Raw genomic sequence first — 25,030 nt, forward strand, 5'->3', positions numbered from 1 at the left:
GATCAGTGCTCATCTGCTCTTGATCAAATGAAGCCCAGTCCTTGAATAGATGCAAGGTTGTTTAATCTAGAGAAACCTGAGCCAGGCTGAGCATTTTGTGGCCACAAGGAAGCGGTGGCTGCTGCAGGCGGCGGAGCGGCCGTTGCTGGTGATCCGCAGTCCTGTCCCTGGCTGGGAGCAGGGCTGCCCCTGCCAGCCTGCGCAGGCAGCCGCTCCGGAGGCAGAGGTGAACAGGCACACAGGACACACGTGCCCCTCTGTGCACGTGTGTATAGGCATGATTTATTGACACAGACACATGCATGTGTGCACACAGATGAGTGCGCTATGCACCATATGTATGTGGACACTGGGGAACAAATCTAGGGTGCTGTGCGGGCTCTCAGCTGTCCATGGAAGCAAGGCCAAAGGATCCCGTAGCCGCTCAGCCAATGGATCTAGGATGAAGTCTGTAGGGAAAGGCATTCCCTCCAGCTGTGCAGGCACGTGGGCATTGCAGGAGTGCACCAAGGGGACAAAATTTCCTTCTGGAGTGAAAAACATGTGTTTATTTTTTTCTGTGAATAATGTGTAAAGTACTGAAGGTAATTCATGAAAAATGCAATTTGGTTGTTTCATTCTGAAAAGAAATTTCCCTCTGCTTGTACTAAACGCGTTTGTTCCCTTGTAGGTATGAACTAGGAGCAGCCTTGTTCATAGGCTGGGCTGGAGCGTCGCTCTGCATCATCGGCGGCAGCATCTTCTGCTTTTCCATAGCAGAAAGCAGCAGCACCCCAAGGTAACGCGCAAGCTGCACCACCCGGCAGAACCAGTGTCAGCCCCTTGGTGCCTGCTGGGTGCAGGCAAGTCTGGTTACTTGTCCAAAGCCCTTTGCTTTCCTCCATACAATCCTCATGAGGTATCGCGAAAAGGATTGTATGGAGGAAAGCAAATAGTGGGATTTAATTCTCTTTCCTTCATTAATGTAGTTAAGAAAAGCTACTGAATCCATTAACAAAAGTATTATATATACTTAATAGGTGTGTTATAGTTGGAAAAAGATGAACTCGGTGATGTAGGAAATGTGGTCAGGCCCCCTTAGGAATGAGAGTGGAACACTTGGGGACAGGTTTCTTTGACCCAAAACATCAGGTGAGAAGTTACAGAGCTGAGAGCCAGTGGTGGTGGTGGTGGCAGTGGAGGAAGAGGGGTGAGCTGGTCATGTTTAGTCTGGAGAAGAGAAGGCTGAGACGAGATTTGATTAACATGTTCAAGTACCTGAAGGGTGATTGTAGGGAGGATGGGGCCAGGCTCTTCTCCGTGGCCGGTAACAGGACGAGGGGTAACGGGTGTAAGTTGAAACACAGGAAGTTCCACCTCCATATGAGGAAGAACTTCTTTCCTGAGAGGGTGACAGAGCCCTGGAACAGGCTGCCCGGAGAGGTTGTGGAGCCTCCTTCTCTGGAGATCTTCCAAACCCACCTGGATGCCACCCTGTGTCACGTGCTCTGGGTGTCCCTGCTGGAGCAGGGGGTTGGACTAGATGATCTCTAGAGGTCCCTTCCAACCTCAACCATTCTGTGATTCTGTGGTGAGGAAGAGGCCCAGCTGGGGCGAGCAGCTGTTAACATGGCATCTGCCGCAGCCCAAACGATTCATCTGCTTGGGCCCCTCATTTTCTTGGCTGTGAACATGGGGCGACGCTCGCGTGGAAGTGAAGCGCCAAGTGAGACGCTGGAAGGTGAAACACCCAAGATGGAACGAGATGGCACATGAGGAGGTGTTCCCCCTGCTCCTGCCTTAACCCCTGTGCATTTCCTCTAGTTTTGCATCAGTCTAATGCTTGGCTACAGAGCTGTTCCCTGTTGTGGGGAAAGCTGTGACCGGGCGGTTCTCTTTTCTCTTCAGGATGGGGTACGCATATAATGGAGCCACATCCGTGATGTCTTCCCGCACAAAGGTCCACACCAGCGTCCCGGACAAGTCCCCACCAAAGCACTTTGACAAGAACGCGTATGTTTAATTGTACTGGCCCAGGATCCAAAGCCAGGTCTAAAAATCAATTTGTATGCTTCAGAGAGTGATTCTTTTTCCCCCCAAACCCAATGTAATTACCACTAAGACGACGGATTTTTAAAATATTAACTTGCAGCTTTTTACATATTGATGTAAATTTTTTAATACAATATTTTAAGATTGATGTTGGTGTTGTCAAGTTCATACCTGCAAATCACGTGCTCACATTGCCTTCCAGAACAAACAGGCCAGGTATTTACGGATGCAGGATGTCCGCACGGCCCCCTGACACGTAGTTACTGCGGAGCACCCTCCAGCCAGCCCTGCTCCGTGCAGGTTCCTAGGGAAAGCGCCGCGACACTGCTCTGATTTTGAGAGCGCGTCGTGGCTGCGGTGCCTGGCAGAGCCCAGGCTCTCATGGCATTAGTGCATGGCCAGGAGTGGGAGCGAGAGGCCTATCAGGCAGCTCGAAGCGCTAGGAAGAGAAGAAGGAAGAGGCTGGGGCAGGAGAAGGAAGCGCCCGGGCAGGCAGAGCAGCACGGAACAGCCTCAAGCCGCTGGGTTAAGCAACGGGAGGGAAAAACCCCGGGCGATACCAGCCGGGCTGCTCCGCGAGCGACATTCCTGCAGGGCTGCGCGCCTAGGAGCGCGCGGCGCTCGACAGCACCTTCCGAGCGGGGCTGCAGCTGGTTAGAGCAGTGCGGAAATCCAGCGGGTGCTTCTGCTTCGCATGTCTACAGAAATGTGAAGGCTTTTGCGCAATTCACATTCGCTAAAAGAAGATCAGGGATTATAAATATCTGCAAAACACTTTCTAGACTGAGACCCTATAATTAGGCACAAAATCAGGGTCTATCCTGACATCTGAAGAGCTGAACCCTCAGAGTGGCGTTAAATTGGCTACTTTGGGAAAAAAAAGCTGTAAATATGAACAGTGATTAGCCCTATTTATTTATGGCACAGTGTGATAGAAGATAAATGTCTTATATCTGATACCATCTAAAATACGGCAGAAATACAAACCCATTCAAGCTCTTTATTTTATTTTTGTACTTCAGCTAAGTTAAAGCATCATTGTGCTTTTTCTGAGAAGGTGCCACTATGGGCAAAACGAAAATAAGAAAGCACTAGCTCAGTGGCAGGTCACTACTTTTCTTACCTCAGCTTGGTGTTCTTCTTTCTTTCCAGTTTCTGTAATCTTATGTTAACTTGCATAAGACTCTATTCTAATAGGAAAAGAAAAACAGAAAGAAAAAAAATTAACTCTCCAAAATTGAAGTTGTTCAATAACAATGAATTTTATAACTGAGGCCATTTTCTTTTTCATTTTGTGTTTATTGTAAACTGTTAGAAATGTAACATTTTAATACATGGAAATACTTTATTTAAAATGTTCACAATTTTATATAAAGTTTATGATAAAATACAAGAAAAATATACATTTAAAAATCTTATAAAATAATAATCTGCAGTAAGTTCTGTTCATTGATTAACAGGTTTTCGTATAGCTTCAGTCTTAAAAGTAAACATTAGAGGCAAAACCTTCAGCCCAGGGAAATCAGAGAGGTTTTTGCCATCAACTTCAGCCCCACTAAGAATTAACTCTGAATTTCCGAGCAGCCATGGCCAGCAAGGTGTATTTAAAGACTCTTTGTTCCCAATTCAGGGTTGAAAGACAAAGGGCTCTGTAAACCACAGTATTCCTGGTTATGACATAAACAATATGACAAATGACTATGAAGCAATTTTGAGGTCTTCAACTAAGTTTCCAAGCCCCACAGAACCCCCAAACCGTGCCTCTTATTAGGAACACAACAATCAGATATCTGAAGAATCACTCCAATCTGTTACAGTGACTAAGCTGCTTTTTAAAGTGCTTGTATTATCCGCTTCATGAAGGCCTGTTAGAAACAGAAGAAAATATTAAAAATCATTAGTAGTATCTCTGGGCTATTTTTCCATATATTGATCTACAACATAAAATCATGCGCTATGGGAACAAACACCTGGGGACTTCAGGAAGTCCAGAACTTCAGCCAGTGGGGAAATTACAAATGCTGCTAGCATGAAGGAAGCTTCTGTCGCAGAATATAATGCACAATACAAGCAGTCAGTGTCAACATTACTTTCCTTTTAAAAATGACCTGAAGCATCTTTTCTATAAATGTAATAGACCCAGTTTTAACCTTTATTATCTGGAAATGTTAGGACTGGAAAATCATATAGACTAGTAATACAAAGTCCTTTAGTATGTACAATTGATGTTCTTCCCTTACCAGTGATTCAGATACTTATCTCAGCCTTGCAGGTCACAAGACATGGGTCTTCAATAAATTTAAGAGCTGATTATTATTCTCAAGGCAAGGTTATTTTCATAGTGCCCTTAGCACCCATTTTGGAAAGCATAAACAAAATTTCCCAGCTGGTTAATTTTTAAGACAATGGTTGAAGCCTAATAGTAGCGTATGTTTTAAAACATCAAATCTAAGTATTTGGTGTGTTGTGTATTTACAGGCATATGTATTTGTGGTTTTATATATTTATATACATACACAAATATACACACACAAACATGGATATGTATGTAGGTAAAGATACTTTTTATACACACACACACGTGTATGTAGAAAAACAACAAACATGCAACTTTTCTTTTTGTTCTTTTCCTGTAATTTCTTGCACGGTATTTTACAATGTGCAACACACTACACAAGTTCTCCTCTAGTTGTGTATGATGCTTAAGATTTATACTGTAAGAGCCTGCTGCTGTTACCTTCCTCTTTTGGCACACTTGTCTTGGGAAGACCCCACGCGTGCACCACGGATGCAGCATTTGCCTCGGTTTTCTGAGCAGCCTGCGCCTTCTGACCTCTCCCTGGTTTCATCAACAGAAGGTCATCCTCTACAGATGAGATATCCCAGTCATCTTCATCAACTTCTGTGAACTAAGAGAATAAAAAACAAACATTTTTCTCTCTATGTCTTTGAGTTCTTCCATAAACCAAACAATGTGAAACTGCTGAGGAAAAGTGCAGAAGTGGTGCTTGGCCCCTCTGAGATCTATCACCATCATTTTAACCCCAACATGTTTAAAAATACGTGAATTATATTAATTCACTACTATGCTTGCAAAGCTGTAATTTTTTTAAAAAGTCAGGAACCGCAAAAATTAAATAGCCATTTCTATAACTGGCAAATATGTGGGGGGTTTTTTTGTGGAATAACATGTCTAACTAAACAGGGGGTGTCTTAGCTGGGGAATTGGCTTACCTGATACGATCAAAAAACCTTTTAGACTTTAAATATGACTTGCATTAAAGCTACTGTGTGTTATCTTGCAAGGTGGCAGTTTGATAGCTGCATAAGTTTCCTTGTTTACACTGCATAAATTTAACATTGCAGACCTTTTGAATTTTAAATTAATTTACTTAAAAGGGACAATTAAAAATAATATATAGAAGAACCCTCGTGCTCAGAGCTAGGATATGGATTCCTCCTAGGACTCACTGTCAGCATGTGCAAGTATTTTTTAAGTAAAGCAGCGGATTTGCATAACGACTTCGTGAAGTGAGAGCCAAGTCAAACAGAGCAAGGCTGCAAGTCCAGGGCTGCTCTTATCTCGTCTGCCTGAGAAGTAAGTGTCTCAGCTCTGAAAAAGGAGCCACAGCATTTCCCTGTTTGTCAGTCTGCTGTGGTTCATGGCTGTGAGCCATTTTCAGAGGGCCCGACTGCTGCAAGAGAGCTGCTTTCTCACAGAGTTAATATCTAATTTCTCTGAACTTTCTGAAGGTTACAATCAACTGTCGACTGTCCTTACACTGCACAGAGGAAAGCGGCAGATGTTCCTGGAAAACGATGCAGGTTACCTAAATACCAGAGAAAAGTCTGCAAATAGGAACGTGTAGCGTGTCTTGACAGAAGTGAAGAGACTGAAGTAGCATACTTCAATTCTTCACATTCATAACTGTTACAGTCTGATTTTCAAAAAGTGACAGATCTGCTCAGTGTGCTGTGTTATTAACATACCAGGATTCAACATTTCACTGCTCTAAATTATATACATTTGGAGGGTGTGGTCCTGAGAAAGACACAGTCACATATTCGGAAATGCTGTGGTGAGAGTTTTTTTGAATAGTCACTCAGTCCCAAATTTTTAAAGTTTAAAATCCCAAAATAAAGTTTAAAGTCCCAAATTTTTAAAGTTTAAAATACAGAAAAAAGAAGTCCCCTTTGAACAGAACTCCTCATATAGTTTGGATCAAATGTAACTACACACCACTACTCAAAACTACGATGTATTTTTATTAACTCAAAGATTTATTCCAAAGAAATACCCTAACCAATAAAAAATCTGGTAGGTCTGAACTCCAGGAATATGGCTACAGCCAAGCTGAAATATCACATTCCCTACAATGTTTATAAAATATTTTCTGTAAAATGTGACCTCTATAAAACATATGACAACAAGATGTCTTAGAAAGATTTTGGGGAACTTAAGTTCTGGGCTTTGATAATAACTATTATCAGTTAAGCCAATAAAAATGTGGATCACATCCCCTAAATTTACTCTAAAATATATTTTTTTACACTGTTATTTTGTATCATCTGAATTTGCAGAGTGTTTGAAAGTAATATTTGAACACAAAGTAACACATATACACAGCAGTCAGGTCTGATTGGATGTTTTTGCCCCTGGTGTGATTTGCAGCTCCCATGCGGTCAATGGACAAGGTAGTTGCTGCCAGTGACAAATAAAAGCACATGGCTAAAATGAATACCCGACCATCACAGTTCAAGGTGATTGAGATTATCACCCCTTTCTGGAAACTGATATAGAGGTGTCACTATTTATGTGAGGAGCAATTCTTCAGATAAAATATCAGACTCTCATCATCTCAATTTCAGATTCAATTGCCAGGACACCCTAAGATATCAGTTTTATTATGGATAACATGCTTTTCAGTAATTATTATTTGTATAGTTTAAAAAGAAATAGATTTTCATTGGTTGCAGAACTATTGTTTGGCTGTCCATTTTGTAACAAACACTAAAACTGAAGTAAATGAGCACTATCTGCTGCTGATTTGTGGTCTGGAGTAACTTTTGATTCAAAAAACTTTTTTGGTAAAGATCAATGTCCATTGATGTGGCTCACCAATTACGAAACTCTAAAGTAAGGGGATGATGTAGACGTTAGGAAAGCCTGAAAGGAGGTAAAGAACTTGCTCTGTTAGCATTCTGAATGTGAACATGTGCTAAACTCAATGCACAAACATCCCTGCTACTTCGCCTGCAGTTTGAGGAGAGCATATGATTTGTAGATACATGGAGCAAAACAAAGACCATATACAGAAATGGAATTTGTCCCCTTTTGAAAATGCAGTAAAAGTTCCATATCAGATAAAGGTCTAGAAAAAAAATACTCTGAAATACTAGATAAGCTAGGTAAGCAAATCGAGTTTTTTGTCCATCAGAAACAAGACTCTAGGAAAAGTGAGTAAAGAAGAGCTGCATCTATGCTGCTAACATTAGAGGTAAAAGGATAGTGATGGTGCCCAAACTTCTGACAAGCTGCAGTGCTCCAGGGCAGCGGGGCTATAAGCTGCTACCAGGCGGTGTGGATGAAGAGGTCCCGTGTCACAGCTCACTCCTAACACCCTTTTATAAACAGTGCAGAGGTACCCTCAAAAACTCCAAAACTTTCTTTGAGAAGACAGTTCTCCATTGCTTCCAAAGACTCTCAGAAGGAAATGTAAATAGAAAATGGAAATAGAGCTCATTCCATTACTTAATGAAATAATAATGACTTTATAAGTGATACCTTTAGTTCCTGCACCTCTTCTTTCTTAACAAATGCCTGTGCAACGTTAACCCCTCCAACTGGTTTATTCTTATTTCCATGGTTAGAAAGACTCTTTCCAACTTGCTCAGTCATTTTTTGAATAACTGTTCCTAAAATTAATAAAAAATATATTGACAATCTTCATTAACGAGTAAGGCAAAAAAGATATTTCTTTGTTAGCAATCACTTGAATTGAGAGAAATAATTAAAAATATGTATCTATGTCTTCCCCCCAATACTACTAAAAATAATATGCTTTTAAATCAATTATTTCATTCATATTTGTAATTAAAATGATGTTAAATTCTATGTGTATTTATTTTAATCATTTGGATGCAAAATACATTAGTTTACATATATTTTTCCTCTATCAGTCTGCAAATTCAGCAAGTAAACTAAACTTTACAAAGTTAAACTCTCATTACATAGGTTCTGCAAGTCAAAAGTAGATATTTAGGTGCCTACATATCACTTCCAAAATTCATCTCGAATATATAATCTTGAAACACCAACATCTTGAGATGTGAACTGATGATGCATTTTTAATAGCAGCCAAATCAGCTCAGGAAGCTTCTCTGTTCCTCTCTCCCCTCCACTGCAGGCTTTATCACTCCCTCACTTGCACTGATGGAATCGTGCTTGGGGCTTTACTGTAAACCCTCAAAGTGTCTTTCACAAAATAAAAATCATTAAAATGTGGAGAAAAACTGTTCTAGGCTGAACTGCCTCTCTGAAGCAGAGATCATGTATTTTACTGCATTTATATAAAACAGCATGATACTGCTCAAACCCTGCCTGACATCTCTGAGGACTATAAAATATGTTAGTGAAAGAATAAAGCAAGTGCACATATGCACTCAAAAGTGTTCATGTAAAGAAAGGCACATGCACTACAAACTTGACAGTCTGGCTTCAGCAGGTCTTCTAACACAGAAATAGTATCAGCCTAGTCAAAATCATGTGACACTTCTTTCTTGGAAAAAAAATAAATAAAAATAAATAAAAATAAAACCTTTTGAAGTTTTGGCAGGTGTTTCAGCTTCCTCCATTTCGCTTTCCTCAGTCCCATCCATATCACTTTTTCCAGGAGCCATCCGAAAAGCACTGACATTGTTGCTTGATGTTTTTGACTGTTTCTGCAGTAATTCTGGTGATATGTAAGCCTGCTTAATATCATCATCATCCACTTCTTCCTCTGAGCTGAATGGTGGAGTTCTAAGCCAGAACACACAAGACCCAAGAACTTACCAGGTTTCTGTGACTGCACCGATACACACATAGTTAAACTTCATTGTATTTTTCTTTCAAGTAACATGCACATTTTTCTTATTTGAAAAAAACACCCAGCAACTTCCATAAATTCTCAGTATATATAAAACTGTTTAGAAGAAGTCATATTACTAAGTAAACAGAAATAGTTATCACAAAACAATCTCTTATACAGGCATGGTTATCTCTGTCTAGGCAACTGTCTTTACAAAACCAACACCCCAGACATGTAGCAAGTTTTGCCAGACAAAGACATCCTTTCATGGTTCAGCAGGGAGAGCAAAGTTCAGGACCAAGGACTTCCCACTATAAAACATCTGTTATTTTGCTAGATTAAATAATTTAGGACTTTTTCAATGTGGTTTCCGAAGTTAACATAACCACTGAGCTAGTCATTAGATGTAACAACCAGATCCAAACTATTTCTGTCTTGACAAGTTTGAAAGTGCATTTTGACTGGTATCCAGAAAAAAAAATATATAGTGCCATCTGATGCGACTGGAATCCAGAATATTGTATTAATCCTCATCAAATAAGTCCTCATTGACACTTATCAATCTTTTTTTTTTTTTGGTGTGTGTGTGTTGCAAGCATATCAAAATCCAGTCATCAAAAATGCTTTCTTCTAAAGCATGAGAGAACAAAACATACGTGATACTAGATGTCTTTCTGGAAAGTCCATCTCCAAAAAGCTTCCTGGATCTAAAACAATAAGACACATTATTTTGAGATTGGTAGTCAACTGCATACACACAAATTTTATAAAGAGGCAACGTGAATTCTCTGCTCAATTCTTACAATATTAGCTGGAAATATTCACATCAATTCCCTTATCCACTATATGGAAAGTCAAGAAAAACAAACCCATAATATTGTTACAAGTTGGGAGAATATTAGAAGAAAGAGCATCTCTTACTTTGGTGTAGATGTATTCTCAGTGACAGCTGCTCTCTGTCCAGCTGGGCGGACAGCTGTTGAAGGCCGTTTTACTGTTTTTTGTGGTATTGCAGATGAGGAAATTCTCAGTTGATTGAACTTTTGTTTATCTACAAAAGAAGTTATGTACCTCAGTATTAGAAAAAAATGTTTGCTATATTTTATATTAGAATCTGATTTATTTCTAAAATGAAAGATGGCACTGCTACAGATTATGGTGTTACAAAAATAGAAGGAAAAAAAGTAACTTTTTTCCCCCAAAAAACAGTGCAAGCAATTGAGGATCTTGCCAATTATAAGAGCCAAGATTTCCACATTAAACAATACATCAAGAAATCTTTAAAGAAAATCATTTAGTTGGTTAGAACAATACAGAATATTTATGTGAAAAATTATGAAAGCAACTACTCAGTGTCTACAAATCCTTTAAGTCTGATACTTAGGTCACAGACATACAAACGGATTCAAAAAACCTAAAAAATAAAAATTATTATTTTTTTAACCTTCTGAAGGAAGATGAGGGCAGGAAACAAATCTATTACAAGATGATGATTTCTCCTCAATCCTAAAGCTGACTTGGCGTTCCAGATGCTCTCGAATTCGCTGAATGTCAGGCTCTTGCTTCTGCTTGTGTTCTCTAGCAGACTCAATAGCATGTAAAATTCTATTTAGGCGCTCATTTGGGATACCACGAACACCCTAAAGAAAAAAATTGTGCTGTAAGAAAAGGGGCTAATATAGGAGGGATTTGTATTCCACAACCATATACACTCTTACAGTAACCATAAAAAATTCAAATATTGGACAGCTTGTGGCACACAGCACAAAAGCTGATAACAGCTCACTGGTGAGATCATACCCATCACTGCTATAACTGATGGAAAATCTCCCAGGTTAACAAATTACACTGATTTGTAGCAGCTGGAAATCTAGCTCTGGAGTTTCGAGCTTGAGAGGTACAATGCAGAAGTGGAAGAGAGTAGTAAAAAGCGAGGCAAAGACTCCCTCCTTTTGAATAATTCAAGACAAACTTACTGCTTTAATTCCCAAGGATTCCAGCTTCTCTTCCAGGGCTTGCTCCAAAACAACTCGCAATTCTTTAGTTAAGGATGGATCAGTCTTCAAAGCATTTATTAAATGTTGGTTACTTCTACCTGTCTTATGATCACCTTTCTCAATTTCTGAAATAAGAATGGAAAATTACTTTTCAAAGACATCTGAAAAATCTACAGGACATTAGACTGCATTGAAACATGCACTTCTTAGAAACACCAGCGATGTATGTGTGTATGTTATGCCTACACAAGAGCTGTATTTTTTTAAAATCTGGGGCTAGCTTACAAACCTCAGCTTACTTCGAATGTCTAACTCAGCACCTAGTACTCACCGTAATAAGTGACCTCTTTTCCTTGTTACAGAACCATCGTAAAGATATTTGCCTGAGTATTTAACAACAAAGACCTAATTTTAGAACTGAACTTGGAGTTTCTGATAAAGAAAGATTATCTTTGATAATTACATTTCCTAAGAGTTCTATTTCAAATCAAAGCTAAATTCTAGTTAACACAATAGCCTTGTTGTCAAAATTGCCTCAACACAATGTTCTCTGATAAAATGCTTATTGAGACTGAGTCTTCAAAAGTTACTTAGCACTTTCAAAAATGTTAACAGACAAATCCTTAGTCTGAGGCAGACCATTTCACCGAATATACCTGACTGATACTACTTATCTTTAAAACTCTTCCAAATACAAAGTTCAGGGCCATGTTTTCTTCTGTGCAGGCCTATGACACCATACATCCATAAAAGCAGAGGAAGAAGTTTCTATCTCTTTCATTTTTTTTAAGTGTCAGTAATGACACTCACTCTTACACAGGAAATTATCATTTAGACAGATGCTACACCTAAATTAAAAACTCATTTCTAAGTCAGGCTTCAGTATTGCACGTTGACTATATAGATGAGTGAGGAAGCAAAATACTGTCACATGGAACCTGTTTGGAAAATGTCTCTGGCAAGATGGAAATATTACTGGATATGTCTTATATCAAGAGAACCAGGAGTCTCTGGTCCCACGGTAAACACTTCTGCAGTTCTGCAGTGGTCAGCAAAGACTGCAAATCATAGGTAAGCAGGCATACAGCATCCCAGAACTTGTACTATAAGCCACACTCCCACCTTTTACATGAAATTCAGGAGCATATCTCTTTTCAACATGGCCTGTAGGGCAGCAGTGTCTTCTGCCACCCCACAGACAAAGAGACAACTGAAGGAACAATTTTATATTGTGACTTTCAAATGTTTTCTTTCAAAACAGATGTGCATTTTTTTCCCATTTTTAAACAGTGTTTACTTAAAAAGCAGCTCAATTTAACTTTAGTTTTTATTGACCAAAAAGAAAGAAAGAGGAAATGCATAAAGGACATTAGATCATTTTGAGAAAGTGTCTCTTGATGGATCCTGAGAAGAACTGTAGGAAATTGAAACTGAGAAAAGAGAGTCCATCTGTGGCACTAGGAGATCTGCAGTTGATGAGGACATTATTTGCCTGAAGTCTTACCCGCTTTTGAGAACTGTGTGGGCAGCACAGACCCAGCAATAAGAGCAACTTGGCTGGAGAGCTGAGTGCTAGAAGAGGTGACTACTGGGCCGTATGGAGTGGCAGGGCTGGAATCTGTGAAGCTATTCCCACTCACAAAGAGGTGCATTAGGCAGTACAAAATTCTCCCCAAGAGCTTCAGACTTCTTATTTTTCCTGGAAGGCTCCAAAGAGCTTTCTGAAAATCCTGTGCCTTTCGGATGTTAATCCTTGCAATAAAATGGATGCATCTAAAATCACTGCTTAATTCATAATTATTACATAGGTACATGGGTAACAATACTATTCAGCATTATCCTAATTAATGATAATATTAATTCCTACTAATTAACTTAAGTGAAATCCTCTTTGCAGGAAAGACCTACTTTGTAAGGAAGTTTTCTCATTCATTTTTTAAAAAACAAAAAACAACAAAAGAACAGAACTGGGTTTGACACCTTTGGCGACCTTGAGTCTGGTCCTCTGCCTCAGCTGCTAAAAAAGCTTATGAAATAGTCCCCCAAATCAAGAATTTTCACACTCTCCCTTACAAATGGTTGTCACTGAAAACAAAAACATCTCGGTCTATCTTTTCAGACTGCATTCTTTCTTTCTATTGTACTGCAGGGCATGTCCCTAGGCCCTGCGTAAGAATCGCAGACAATCCATCAAGACAGGAGATAGCAAGCAAGAGAAATGGCAGAAAGAACGACAAAAATGCGAGCAGTCCTTATTTCAGATGGTGCACTCACTGGATTTTCCCTGGGAAAATCTCTCTGCAAGCACAGGCATATTGAAAAGACACTTTTGTTTTCAAAACAGCAGCAACATCATTCCATCAATATCTAGTCACCATCTATAAGGTTAGAGAGGGATTTTTATTTCTACATATATCTCTGAATTCAGGTATTTGAATATAAGAACTTTGAGTTGCCTCAAAGAAAAGAGCACCATTCAGGATGAACCAACCCTTTCTGTCCTACCACTGTAAACGGGCCTTGCCTGGTTTTCCTCAGGTGAAGCAGAGGACGGCTGCAAACCCCGGGTTACAGAATTGCACTCAGAGCTGCGCAACCCTGGCTGGAGGGAGTCACAACGTCCCTTACTTGCAGGAGGACCTCTGAAACATCTGCTGAAGCAGACTATTGGACAGCACCAAGCTCTGCGTTACCACAAACTCGCTTCCCCTGCCTTAATTCCCTCTCCTCTTCCACAGAGTTTGAGGAAGAAGCGACCGTACATGGCAGCAGCACCAACCGCCAGATTGTACCACAGAATTTCCTATTAAGGGGGTACTCTCCAGCAGTTATTTTTGTTCTGCTTATACGCAGTGCCTTTAAGCATTTATAATATGGCTATTTTTCCTGTTTTTTTTTTTTTCCAGATTTCCATAAAAACATTCAGCTTGGATAAGGAAATCATAATATTTACAAGCACCAATAACAAACCGGAAATTAACATGCACACAAGGTCTGTTCCCACCCAAATCAGATAAGCAAACTCAAACAGAGAGAGAAATAAGGTAGGCATCAAATAACATTTACACTTCCATTTTCAAGAAAAAACATGCCACTACCTTTTGATCTGAATCAACCATTACCTTTTTCCTCTTCTGAAAGCTCCTCTATGGGCTCCAGCATATGAACCAAGGGTGCCTGCTCTAATAACGAGGAAGAACAGGAACACCAGACAAACAGGACAGAAGAAGGTCAAGGTCCAGAGTGGGAAAGTTGAGCAAAATAACACACTGATGTCGATTTTCCTGGTTGCTGACAACCTGCTTAGCAATCAAGAAGGCAATGCACATGACTCTTCACAGTCCTAAGTACTACCCTGGCGCAAAATTCTTGCAGGGCAGACCCTAGTATCGCTTTGGGAGTGATTCAGACACCTAAACACGGGTGTCTAGTATAATCTGAGATATGTCACAGTGTCATAATCATCTGCACAACACTGCCTGATAAGATACAGAACCTACAGAAAACTTGTGTCCTTCTGGAAGAGCACCCAGAGGCCAGGCAGGATATTTTATATATCTAAAATGATAAGGCCACCTCAGATTAAGTAAATGAATACTGTCATTCATTTCTCCAGGAGGCATTTGAACTTTAAAACATGTTTTTAAAATACTGTTTATGTCTATATTGGTATTATAGATTGAAAAAGATAAATGAAATGGATGGATGGAGAATTCCTCAGAAATGTAAGGCAAAAAATATGAGTTAAATCATCAAACTAGAAAATTATTAAGTAGAAAGTCCATATGGGCTAGAGAGAGAGAAACCATATGAGCATATTAGGAAACTCAAGAGTAGAGCCTTTTTTTTCAATAAGGACAATTTAAAAAATCTTCAGCGACTCTGCTATACCGAGCTTCAGTTTTGTCACATGCTTAAAAAGATCTTGAAATGCCCTCTGCTGCAAACAGCTTTCTAAGCACACTGGAGCTATTATTCTCCAGGCCATCAGGCACAATTGCTTTTATACAAATGAAGTCACAGCACAATTTCTTCACAATTTCTTTTTAAGTCTTTATAGACCTACAAAAACAGATGTAAGAGGAGTGAATGAAAACATTTATATGTAGATTAATAAAAGCGAAGGTTTTAAATGTTAATATTCATTTTGCATTAGTGAATTCATTTCAGCAAAAATTAGAACTTGAGTTTCTTCTGGGGTTTATGACAAAGGCAGAAGAATGTGCAAACTATACTTTCAGCATTCAACTGCTGGCAGTATAGGAAAAAACAATTCATTGGCCAGTACTTAGAAAATTTCTCTTATATTAGTTTGACTTGCACATTTGCCTCAAACTTCACAAAAATCCTTTGGCCCTACAAATGGCTATTATACTCTGTTGGTGGCAGAAGCGCAAGTGGCATTCCAGTAAACTTGCTTGCTCTTCAGTGGTTTTTGTACAACATGGTACATTTAGGGAAGCACTGTATGAGCACAGAGTGAAATGAGCACTTGGGGCTAAGTAACAGTTCTTGTCATACCTCTAATGTTCCCAATGTGAAGGGACTAAAAAGTCTGTTGTGAATATTTCGCTATAGTGACTGTTCTCTCTATGCCTTCCATTCTTGCAGCTACATCCAGCCTTTGGCCTGCTTTCTCAGGCAACTTGTAAGATTTAAGATTTACTGCTATATACTTTGCACTAAATAAAAGTCTTTTGGGGAAAAGAAAAAAAAAAGCTATTGTATCATCAAAAGATGCTAACAAGATGTGAAAATCAGTATATTTTATGGGATCTTAAAAACAAAACTCTGAGAGATTCACTGATATATGGGCTTCTAATCTTTTAGTCTCTAAGGCTATAAATTAAACAGTGGCCAGAGCAGCCCTGGGCGGTGGGATATGACCCTCCACACAGCTGAACTCCTGAGGCTGCTCTGGACACGTTACTGCTCTGCGACAACCAACATTTGTCCAAAGAGTAGGCAGGGACAGCTTGGGAACACCACCAGAAGACTGGAGCCAGCCTGTGTTGAAGGACAGAGCTTCCAGTGCATGAGGGATGTTCCTGAGGAGATTTCATTTACTTGAGTTTTCATTTACTTACATGAGTATAGCCTCAGAGCCTGTTGGCTGGAACTGCCACAGAGCTGGCTGGTTACCGTGTAATTGGATTTAAACTGTAAACCTTCTACCTGTACTTTACTCAAATGCAATCTGCTTAAAGCAGCTGACTCATCTCAGCGCGAGCCCTTGTTGGGTAACTTAATGGTAACAGGGAAAGCCCAATCCTCCAAATTCAGACCTGAAAATAGTCTGCTGATGTCAGAACGGTGTTTCTCTTCCTCAATATACTAGAAGCAAAGGAATTTTAAATCAATAAAAGGATAGTTACAGTAGCAAAAGCCAAAACCATATTACTGCTGTAAATAAAATCATTGTTCACTGCCTCATGACAGATGACATCAAATCCTGAGACATGGGGGAGTGGAACCTCTAGAAATGGCAGTTACTCCAATGAAAGTAGATCTTTTCTTTCTTCCTGCTGTGCACATATATTAAGAGAAATTTATTAATTGTCAGTTTGGAAGCCAATGCGAATGAAACCAGCTTGGTTCACATCTCCGCTGTTAAATAGATGGCTGGCGAGACAAGCTCCTAAGGACCTATGTTTGTCAGGGAAGTGTTGCTCCTAGCTGTCTGATCAGACCTCTTAGCTCTCGACTTAGTGCACTCAGCCATCCTTGAAATCAGCAGTACATACGCAAAACATTCTAATATTAACAATCTGCTTCTTTGGAATCTTTTAAATCTGACTATCAACATTTGCCTTTCTGTTAATCACCTGCTGTAAATCTAGTTTGGCTGACCCTTGCGGGCTCTGCTCCATAGCAACACCCTCAACATCAGACCTTGTGGTCCAGAATCTTATTTGTTGCTTTAGTCCCAGCCTGAATGTGAAAGCTAGACAAGCAACTATCTTCCCTCTGGACTCACACCTGCATTTGAGTCACTTGCTCCAAGGCATTTCTCAGTTCCCCGCTCCAGAGGGACACAGCCAATGAGCACCCAAAGCGCTTTCTTGCCTACTGCACAAGGAGCCCAGGAAGCTGCGGCAAGGAAGGCGACAGGAGGTGCCACACAGTCACCCCCTCTGCACCACCACAGGACCAGCAGAACCAGAGCTTGGCCTACCCTGGAGTCCAGGTGAAACTCGTTATTTTGTTCCCTGACTCTAATCTCCAGCCCTTCCTTGGGTCTCCATCTTAACTCAACCACAATCATACCTCACTGGCCGGTGCTGCCCTGAACGTAGCCACACTGATGCTTGCCCTAGCTAAGCTCAGCCTTCACAATGATGGAGTTTTTCCTCCACAATCTCCAGAATATCTTTTCTGCCAGCTAATGCCTGTCATCAAAAGTACAGGTTGCCTTAAATTCTTCAGTGGATATTATAACGCTAAAATAATGATGCCCCTGAATACTTGCTTTTGTACATACCTCTAAATATCTGTTTAAAATAGTTTCTGAAGACAAATTGCTTGCAGGTGGAATAGGAAAATATATTTACTAAATGCAGGCCATGTGTATTTCAAGCATATCATGTATTAATTGCCTGTTCTTATCTAGTGGCACTCTGACATGACAAGGATGTAAGGCATGGTTATAAATACAACCCAGTCCTTTCATATTCTTTTGATTTCACACCTAAAGAGCTGCCAGACTTCATCTGTGGTACCCATCGTTTTAACAGTCCATTCTGAATCAATGAGCTCCCTAAACTTGCCTTCTAACTAATCAAAGGAAAGTCATATGCTGCACAAAAGCAGTCTGAATATATGTTTATAATAACATTAACTTTAAAACAATATTTTTAAATATGACCAATTTTGGACATTGGTTTAAAGGTCTTCAGGCATCTAAATTATGAGTCTAGTCATCTCAGATTCCTTCTACAATCAATGAAAAGACACCGGTAACTTCAACGAGTAATTCAGATCTTAGTTCAACTGAATCAAAATCAGAAGGAGCCCCTTTCCTCCATTAGCTGTCCTGGAAGATTGTTATGACTGGATTCTCCTCAGATGCTTCAGTTAAGTCCCTAATGATGGCTCGGTTGAAGTTCACAACAGGTTTTAAAACCAAGTTTTATGTTTCAGTGTTGCCCTAATATGTTTGCCTTTTATCTGCTGTCTCCAATACCACCTAAGAAAGATTAAACATTGAGCAATGTCAACATTTTGAAGATGATACAAGAGCCTAAGACCATTTAAAAAAAAAGAAAACATAATTCATCTGTAGCCTTTTCATGAGACTGAAGTCATTGTTGAAAATAAGACTTAACAGCTAGCTTAGAAACTCAGAGAAAAGTCATGCTAAGATGGCATTCCACAGAGACAGGCCTTACTAGTTATCTAAAGAAATCAGCAACATTTTGATAGGAAAACTACAGATATTCTGATGTCACAGATGTATCCTGCTAAATAAACTTCTATTTGGAAGGCACCAGCAGGCACTTTCATTTTGATAATGGCATCAGATGCAGCCATGATATCTTAATTCAGCCTGTAACTCAGACCCTTGAGGAATCCTAAAGTCTGGGGAAACGCACTAGAATTTCTGCTAACCTTTATATCCAGAAATTAGGTAGGATAATCACAAAAAAAAAAAAAAATCCATGAGGAAGGGAAGAAAGGGGACAGAGAGACCTGCAGAGATAAATAAAATAATCATCAGCAAAAGAATCAGAAGAAGATACTTTTTCTACTGTTTCATAATAAATTGATAGTGAATGTTATCTCAGAAGTTTCTTAAGTTGCCACAAACTTCACATCTATGCTAGTGAGAAACAAAAATATGAATGTGATAACTTAAAGAGTCATAGAACAAAAATTCTAATGTTCACAGAAACATGAAAGGAGATGGACTAAAAATGTAGTTCTTGACAAATCTCGCATGGAGACCACTCAGAAGCAAATCTCTTCATAAAACTAGATTTTTAAATTCACAGCAATAGCTAAGCTACTTGCTGTGAACTATCTTAACAAGAACCGTTGCTTTCTTGGTGCAATGAAAGCTGTATGGATGAAAAATAAGAGGACTATTTTAAGTACTATTATCAATAACATTAGTAATATATTATTACTTTTCATTACACAGAAACCTTTCATCTCTATACAGTTTCCCTTATGCTTCTGTCAATAAATAACTGTGTCACATAGGCTATTAAGAAATCTCCATATTATTCAAATAATTTTACAACATAATAAATAAAAAGATATTTTCTTTAGTTTAATACTGTCATATTTAATGTTTTAAAATTCACTTTCATCAGTTTTTGATTCCTGATCAAATGATCTAAGGATCTGATCAAATTATCTAAGGATTCTTCTTCCCCTCGCACGTCAATTAAGAAAATCTGGATTTGTTGAAAAAGAAAAATTCTGTTAATTTGTCTTAGAAAAAATATATTCCTCTCTCCTTGTCAGGTTGTAGAGCTAAGAGAAATAATTATAAATCATATTTATACATGATTTATAGTGGTATATATAACATAGTTGTAAGTACTATATGTAATATAGTAGTAAGGCTAAATAACTAAATAGTGATCTATAAGTGAGCACAGTTCTACTTTAGAAGAACTGTCTAGATGGGATGACTGTCTATTTTACTTATTTCTGCTGTATTTTTATTCCTTTATATTTGACGACACGTGAAAAATATAGTTTCAAGACGCAGTATAAACAAATATCTTCACATTTTTCTCTATGCACATTCCAGTATATGCAGATACCACAAAATAAACCTATTTTCTAAAAAAAATTGTTTTATTTCCCCTTTTAGTTTCTTTGAACATTAAGTGCTCCAATAGTTTCCATCTCTTAGGAAATATTCTGAAAATATTTTCTCTTTCTTTTCTTATACAAACAGTGTCACACTTTTCCACAGTGTCCTTTTCACAACTATTTCCTAGGAATTCTCAATGCAGACATGCAGCAGAGCCATTCACATTTTGTTCTTTCAGTGTAACTACTCTTACAGCTTTGATTCAGCAAGTAGCACATTTCAGAAGACAGGGTGTTAGTCATGCAGGTACCGAATCTGCACCTACCACAAAAACTTACCATGCATCACAGGTAGACTTGATCTAGATTCCACAAAAGGTTGTACATTAGTGTTCACTAAAAGAGGAAGAAAACAAAAAACAAATGTAAATGTATTATAGTGAATGTTCTAAAAAAGTCACCACCATATGCAGATTCATAAATATAACAACATTTAATCATATTCATGAAGTATGCAATTTTTTTGATTTCAGTAGGAAAAAATAAACCAATAGTCTCCTACCTATATAACATATAGAGTGCAATCTTGGACTGAATTATCACATCAGTTCTGCATTGCTAACATTTGTTTGGAACCTAAGAGCAAATGCCCCTGTATGCCCTGGGCTTACACTTGCCCGCGCCCAGTGTGGCCATAGAGCCATTCTGTTACCCCCAAACCAAGCCACGTCCTGCTGTTGGATTCAGGTTGAGCCCATGCTCTGCTAACAGGGCAAGATGGTTTCCAAACTGGAATTAATCTTAATCCTGCTGCCATCATCTGTTGCAATAAACCTACTCCAAGGCACAGCAACTGCAACCTCAAACCTATTGTCTAGGGCTGCATCCTGAAACACAAGTATTACGAGGCGTAGCTATTTGTAATGGACTCAGGGAAATTTTGGAAATGAATGGACTGGGTGAAATTTTGAAATGGTGAAAGTCATAGCAGAGATAGATCACCATCGGTATATCATCGGTATACTTAAATTTCTTAAAAATCTGTATCTTAACTGATATATTAATCAATTCTGTTTATGCTTTTAATATTTGCCCTTTTACAAATCCTACGGCTTCAGGACAGGCTCATCAATTTCTATGTTACAAAGCAAAACAAAAAGTTGCTTATATCACACAAAATACAGATACCATATTTCATGTCTCTTCACTGCTACGTATACCAACTTTGCACATCACAAGACTGTACAGCTACAAAATATGAGCTTTGGAAAACAGTACAAAGGTGTAGAAACACAGAATTACAGTTGGGTTTTCCGAGAAACACAAATAAATTTCAAGTATTGAATTTCAGTATTTAATTAATAAAGTGTACGTCTATATTCTTTAATAAACTAAAACGCTCTGAACTCTTCAGATGAGAAACAAAATCGCTTTTTCTTACAGTTTGCACTTACCATCATATGGTTTAATACTTGCAGCTGACCTTGTGGACAATTCTTTTATCTAAACGAAAAAAGCCAGGAACATGAACAGTTAGAAACTAGCGATACTAGAAATACATAATTAATGTAAAATACCTCCTTTCAGTAGTGATGCATGGCAGAAACTCATGTTAATGATGTGGGGATACACTGTTATTCTCTTTCTTTATTCATCTACCTAATGCATAGTTCATACATTCATGCTTAATGAATGCTTAGGACTTACTCTGCTTGCTACCTTGGATGACTTCATGCTGTGTACACCATTGATAACACAAACTTTGAAGTGAAAACAGCGTAGCCTTACAGGCCATTTTCACACTTACAGCTCCAATACCTTCTGATTCAGCAGTTCATGTTCAGTTTTGCAAATTAGTGCCACTCCAGGAAAACATTAAAGCACACAATGGATTTTAGCTGCATGAACAGTTCTCCTGTCTCTCTACAGTTCTTTGCTACTCCAACTATGTGCTGAACACACAGCCTAGAGAGCCTAGAGAAAGCAAACGGATTGTAATTCAGTCCAAAGAAAAGAGGAAACTGGCGAGCCCAGAAGCTAACCCCAAACAGCACAGACACACAGTCAGTACCACCTACTGCTGCTGCAAGATACTAGACCCTGGCCTCCCTGTTCAACACTTCAGACACAGGCAGCAGAGCCTCAATTCATGGCCTGTCAAGTTTGGATTCTACAAAAGTGCCAGCTATTTCTCAAGCTCTTCTAGTTTTAGAATATTGAGAATGCAGATCTTCTCTGTGAAATAATTACACTTCATAAAAAGCAAACTTGGATTCCCCTGAACTTATTTTACAACTGTGGTATTACTACTTTTTTCCTCAAAGGGTCACTTCAGGTAATTTGCTTAGGACTAAGAAGTCCTCCTCTATTGCACCTTCACTGAACAGCTATCAAATTTGCTCAGATGGAGGCATCTGAAAAGCCATTGTCTTTCCAAATCTGTAAATACTCATGTACATGCTTATCACTAATATCATAAAAACATGTAAAATACAGGAACAAATGGAGGGCAGCTTAATGGTGGCACAGTCTAAACTCCAGACTAACAAAGGAAATAGATCTTTACCCAGTTACCACCACAAAAGAATCATTGTTTGAATAAAGGTATATTAAGAAAAATCAAAACATTTTCAAAGAAATGATTTCATTAATTAGTCTCACAGTTATAAAAATATACTTTATTTCTAGTGTGAATCATGTAGTTTCACTATATGTAGATTCACTAGATCTCACTATAATCATTTTATGAGAAATTAAATCCTGTCTCTGGAAACTGTGACATATTAATTTCTCAACTTCCGTTAAACTTGCTAAAAACATTTTGTTTGTTAAATATTTCACTCTAAATCATGCTTTAACTCCTATGTCTCTTTCCAGATCCTTTCAAATTTTTCACCATCATTTCAGAAATGTAACCAAAATACTCCTGTAACATTCTTACCAATCGGAATATTCCCCATGTAACTGGAGATAAATCAGTGACCCAAGGTTAGGAAAGTGTTTCTATGGGTCCTATAGAATCAGATGCTCCCTGAACCCTCGAATGCTTCACAAAACAGACCTGTTTCTTCTGAGTAATAATTAGATCATTCTGTTCCTGAAGCCTCTGCCCCAACTCTTCTATCCTTCTCTTGTAAAAAGTGTTGCTTTTATTCAAGTCTTCTCTCACTGATGATTTAAGCTTCTCAATCTGTGACAGCAGCTAGCGAACAAAGAGTAGAAAAGTAAATCAATATTACTCATATACAATTATTTCAATACTACTGGGTTTAAACAAACAAGAGTCATGTTTAAATACTTCTTTAAAGGCTTTTTTTTTTCCACCAGGGATGCAAGGTTACATGTGATTCCACTGGAACGTGCATATATTACAAAACAGCTGCCCAAATAATTTTTTATTTACGCAAGGAGAACTACCTAAATCTCAGCACCAAGGAAAGGATATAAAAACACATTGATGAAGTTACCTAAAAATAAGATTCAGGAAAAAGCCTATGACTGTATAAAGTGTTTTAGTTATGAACGGCGTCAAACAGTGGCATCTCAAGGAAGCAAGATGTGAATTTGCACACTAACCCTAACATATTAGCTCTAAATACAGAAGAGGAACAATATTTTAAGTGCATCATCTCAAAACTAATACTTACGTTACTCCCTCTTATTCTATGCTTGCACTGTACGTGGTTGTATCATTAACTACATCTTTTGGGGCACTGTTTCATGGTTCTTCCCCACTGCTCTCTTGCCAGAGAAGTATTGGCCAGACCACTATGACCTGCTCAGTTTTCACATGGTCACGCAGATGAAGGAAAATGAAAGGAAAGAAGGCAACAGAAAAAAAGTAGGAAGGACATTAAAAAGAAATGTAAACGTATATAAAAAGGGGGGGAATAAAACTTTGTATAGTAAAATATATAAACAGATGAACAATAAAATGCTATGGTGCCTTTTCCTGAAAAAGCTCAACAGATTCCGAGTTAGACAGCTGCGGAAAAATAAAATAAAATAAAATAAAATAAAATAAAATAAAATAAAATAAAATAAAATAAAATAAAATAAAATAAAATAAAGAAACAGATAATTGAATGAAAAGAGAAAAAAAGATAGAGACACAAGCCATAGGCCTGCAGTAACCAAAGGTATAGGGTAGATGAAAGCTGTGTATTGCCATTGTGATTGTGACCTATCCACATAACAGAAAACACTGTATAAAGTAGTGCTCATGGAATGGTACAGTTGTAAGCTCTTCAAAACACAGACATAGTTTCAGGTGATCGTCAGATTCTTAACTGATAAATTCCATATCAGTTCTGGTCACTGAATAACAGAAATACAAAGATAACAAATACATCTAAGAGGACACAATTACAAAACTCTTGGGTCTAGGCTTTCTAATCTAACCGATAACACTATAAAACATCAAGAACTACCGCAAGAGTAAGCAAATAGGAACATATCTCCTTGTTGTATGAGTGGTTTGCTGTGCAACTTACCAGACTCTTTTCTGTCTCATGTTCCTGATGAAGGGCTTGTATTCTAGATGCCCATTTACCTTCCTGTATAAAGGAAACCAATGCTAATTCTTGCTAATTACATGGTAATGTTTACTTCAATAGTTTTATTTTTATAAATAAAACATATGCACTGAAAAGGTTATCAATGACATGAAAACTGAGTAACTCCATATTTAAGACCTAGAACAGTTATCACCATGTTTCATATATGCAAGTTGCTACCAAATAGTCTGCATCTGTTTATAAAAGGCCTTGATTTGTGTATGTACTGACTGAAATCGAGAAATATCTAAGTATTTTGACACACAGGACTTACTGGCCAGCAAATTTGCACTAGCATCAGCATCTGAGAGTTCCAGTAGCTCAATAGCTTTGTATAGTTTAAAAGCCACAGGTTGGGAAATCTTGCCTGAAAGCTTCTTTATGTTTTTGACATCATAGAAAATGGAAAAATCCAGTTTTACTGTTATTTCTCTAAAGCAGGCTCTTAGATCAACAAACATAAATGGGCTACTGGAGTCTTTGGGCACCGAACTACAACCACAGCGTATTTGGTATGGCTAGATAATTTTAATAAAAAAGAATAAAGGGAATATTAATGAATAAATGTCAATCGGTTATAAAGCAAAAAATAAAGAAGCAATAAATAAAA

At 38.4% G+C, this 25,030-nt stretch overlaps 2 protein-coding genes across 3 annotated transcripts in view; one reads left to right on the forward strand and one right to left on the reverse strand.

Moving 5' to 3' along the window:
- The window catches only part of CLDN10 (claudin 10), a 58,366-nt gene extending 56,187 nt beyond the window's left edge, over window positions 1-2,179 (forward strand). For both annotated transcript variants that reach the window (XM_010219631.2, XM_088523310.1), the window contains exons 4-5: window positions 671-778; window positions 1,888-2,179. In XM_010219631.2, coding sequence (XP_010217933.2) covers window positions 671-778; window positions 1,888-2,002 — 223 coding nt within the window. In that variant the 3' untranslated portion in view covers window positions 2,003-2,179. The remainder of the gene's footprint in view (window positions 1-670; window positions 779-1,887) is intronic.
- A 1,189-nt stretch (window positions 2,180-3,368) lies between these two features.
- DZIP1 (DAZ interacting zinc finger protein 1) overlaps window positions 3,369-25,030 on the reverse strand; it is a 32,557-nt gene continuing 10,895 nt past the window's right edge. The window contains exons 7-19 of the mRNA XM_088523346.1: window positions 24,358-24,420; window positions 22,926-23,066; window positions 21,319-21,367; window positions 20,204-20,260; window positions 14,221-14,280; window positions 11,078-11,223; window positions 10,546-10,741; window positions 10,023-10,152; window positions 9,758-9,808; window positions 8,850-9,052; window positions 7,817-7,947; window positions 4,769-4,940; window positions 3,369-3,896 (exon numbers count right to left, since the gene is read on the reverse strand). Of these exons, the coding sequence (XP_088379472.1) occupies window positions 3,814-3,896; window positions 4,769-4,940; window positions 7,817-7,947; window positions 8,850-9,052; window positions 9,758-9,808; window positions 10,023-10,152; window positions 10,546-10,741; window positions 11,078-11,223; window positions 14,221-14,280; window positions 20,204-20,260; window positions 21,319-21,367; window positions 22,926-23,066; window positions 24,358-24,420 (1,482 nt within the window). The 3' untranslated portion in view covers window positions 3,369-3,813. The remainder of the gene's footprint in view (window positions 3,897-4,768; window positions 4,941-7,816; window positions 7,948-8,849; window positions 9,053-9,757; window positions 9,809-10,022; window positions 10,153-10,545; window positions 10,742-11,077; window positions 11,224-14,220; window positions 14,281-20,203; window positions 20,261-21,318; window positions 21,368-22,925; window positions 23,067-24,357; window positions 24,421-25,030) is intronic.

The sequence above is a fragment of the Tinamus guttatus genome, unplaced genomic scaffold (assembly GCF_059628265.1).
Source record: "Tinamus guttatus ecotype Peru unplaced genomic scaffold, ASM5962826v1 Tinamus_guttatus_pri_ptg000180l, whole genome shotgun sequence".
Taxonomy (NCBI): domain Eukaryota; kingdom Metazoa; phylum Chordata; class Aves; order Tinamiformes; family Tinamidae; genus Tinamus; species Tinamus guttatus.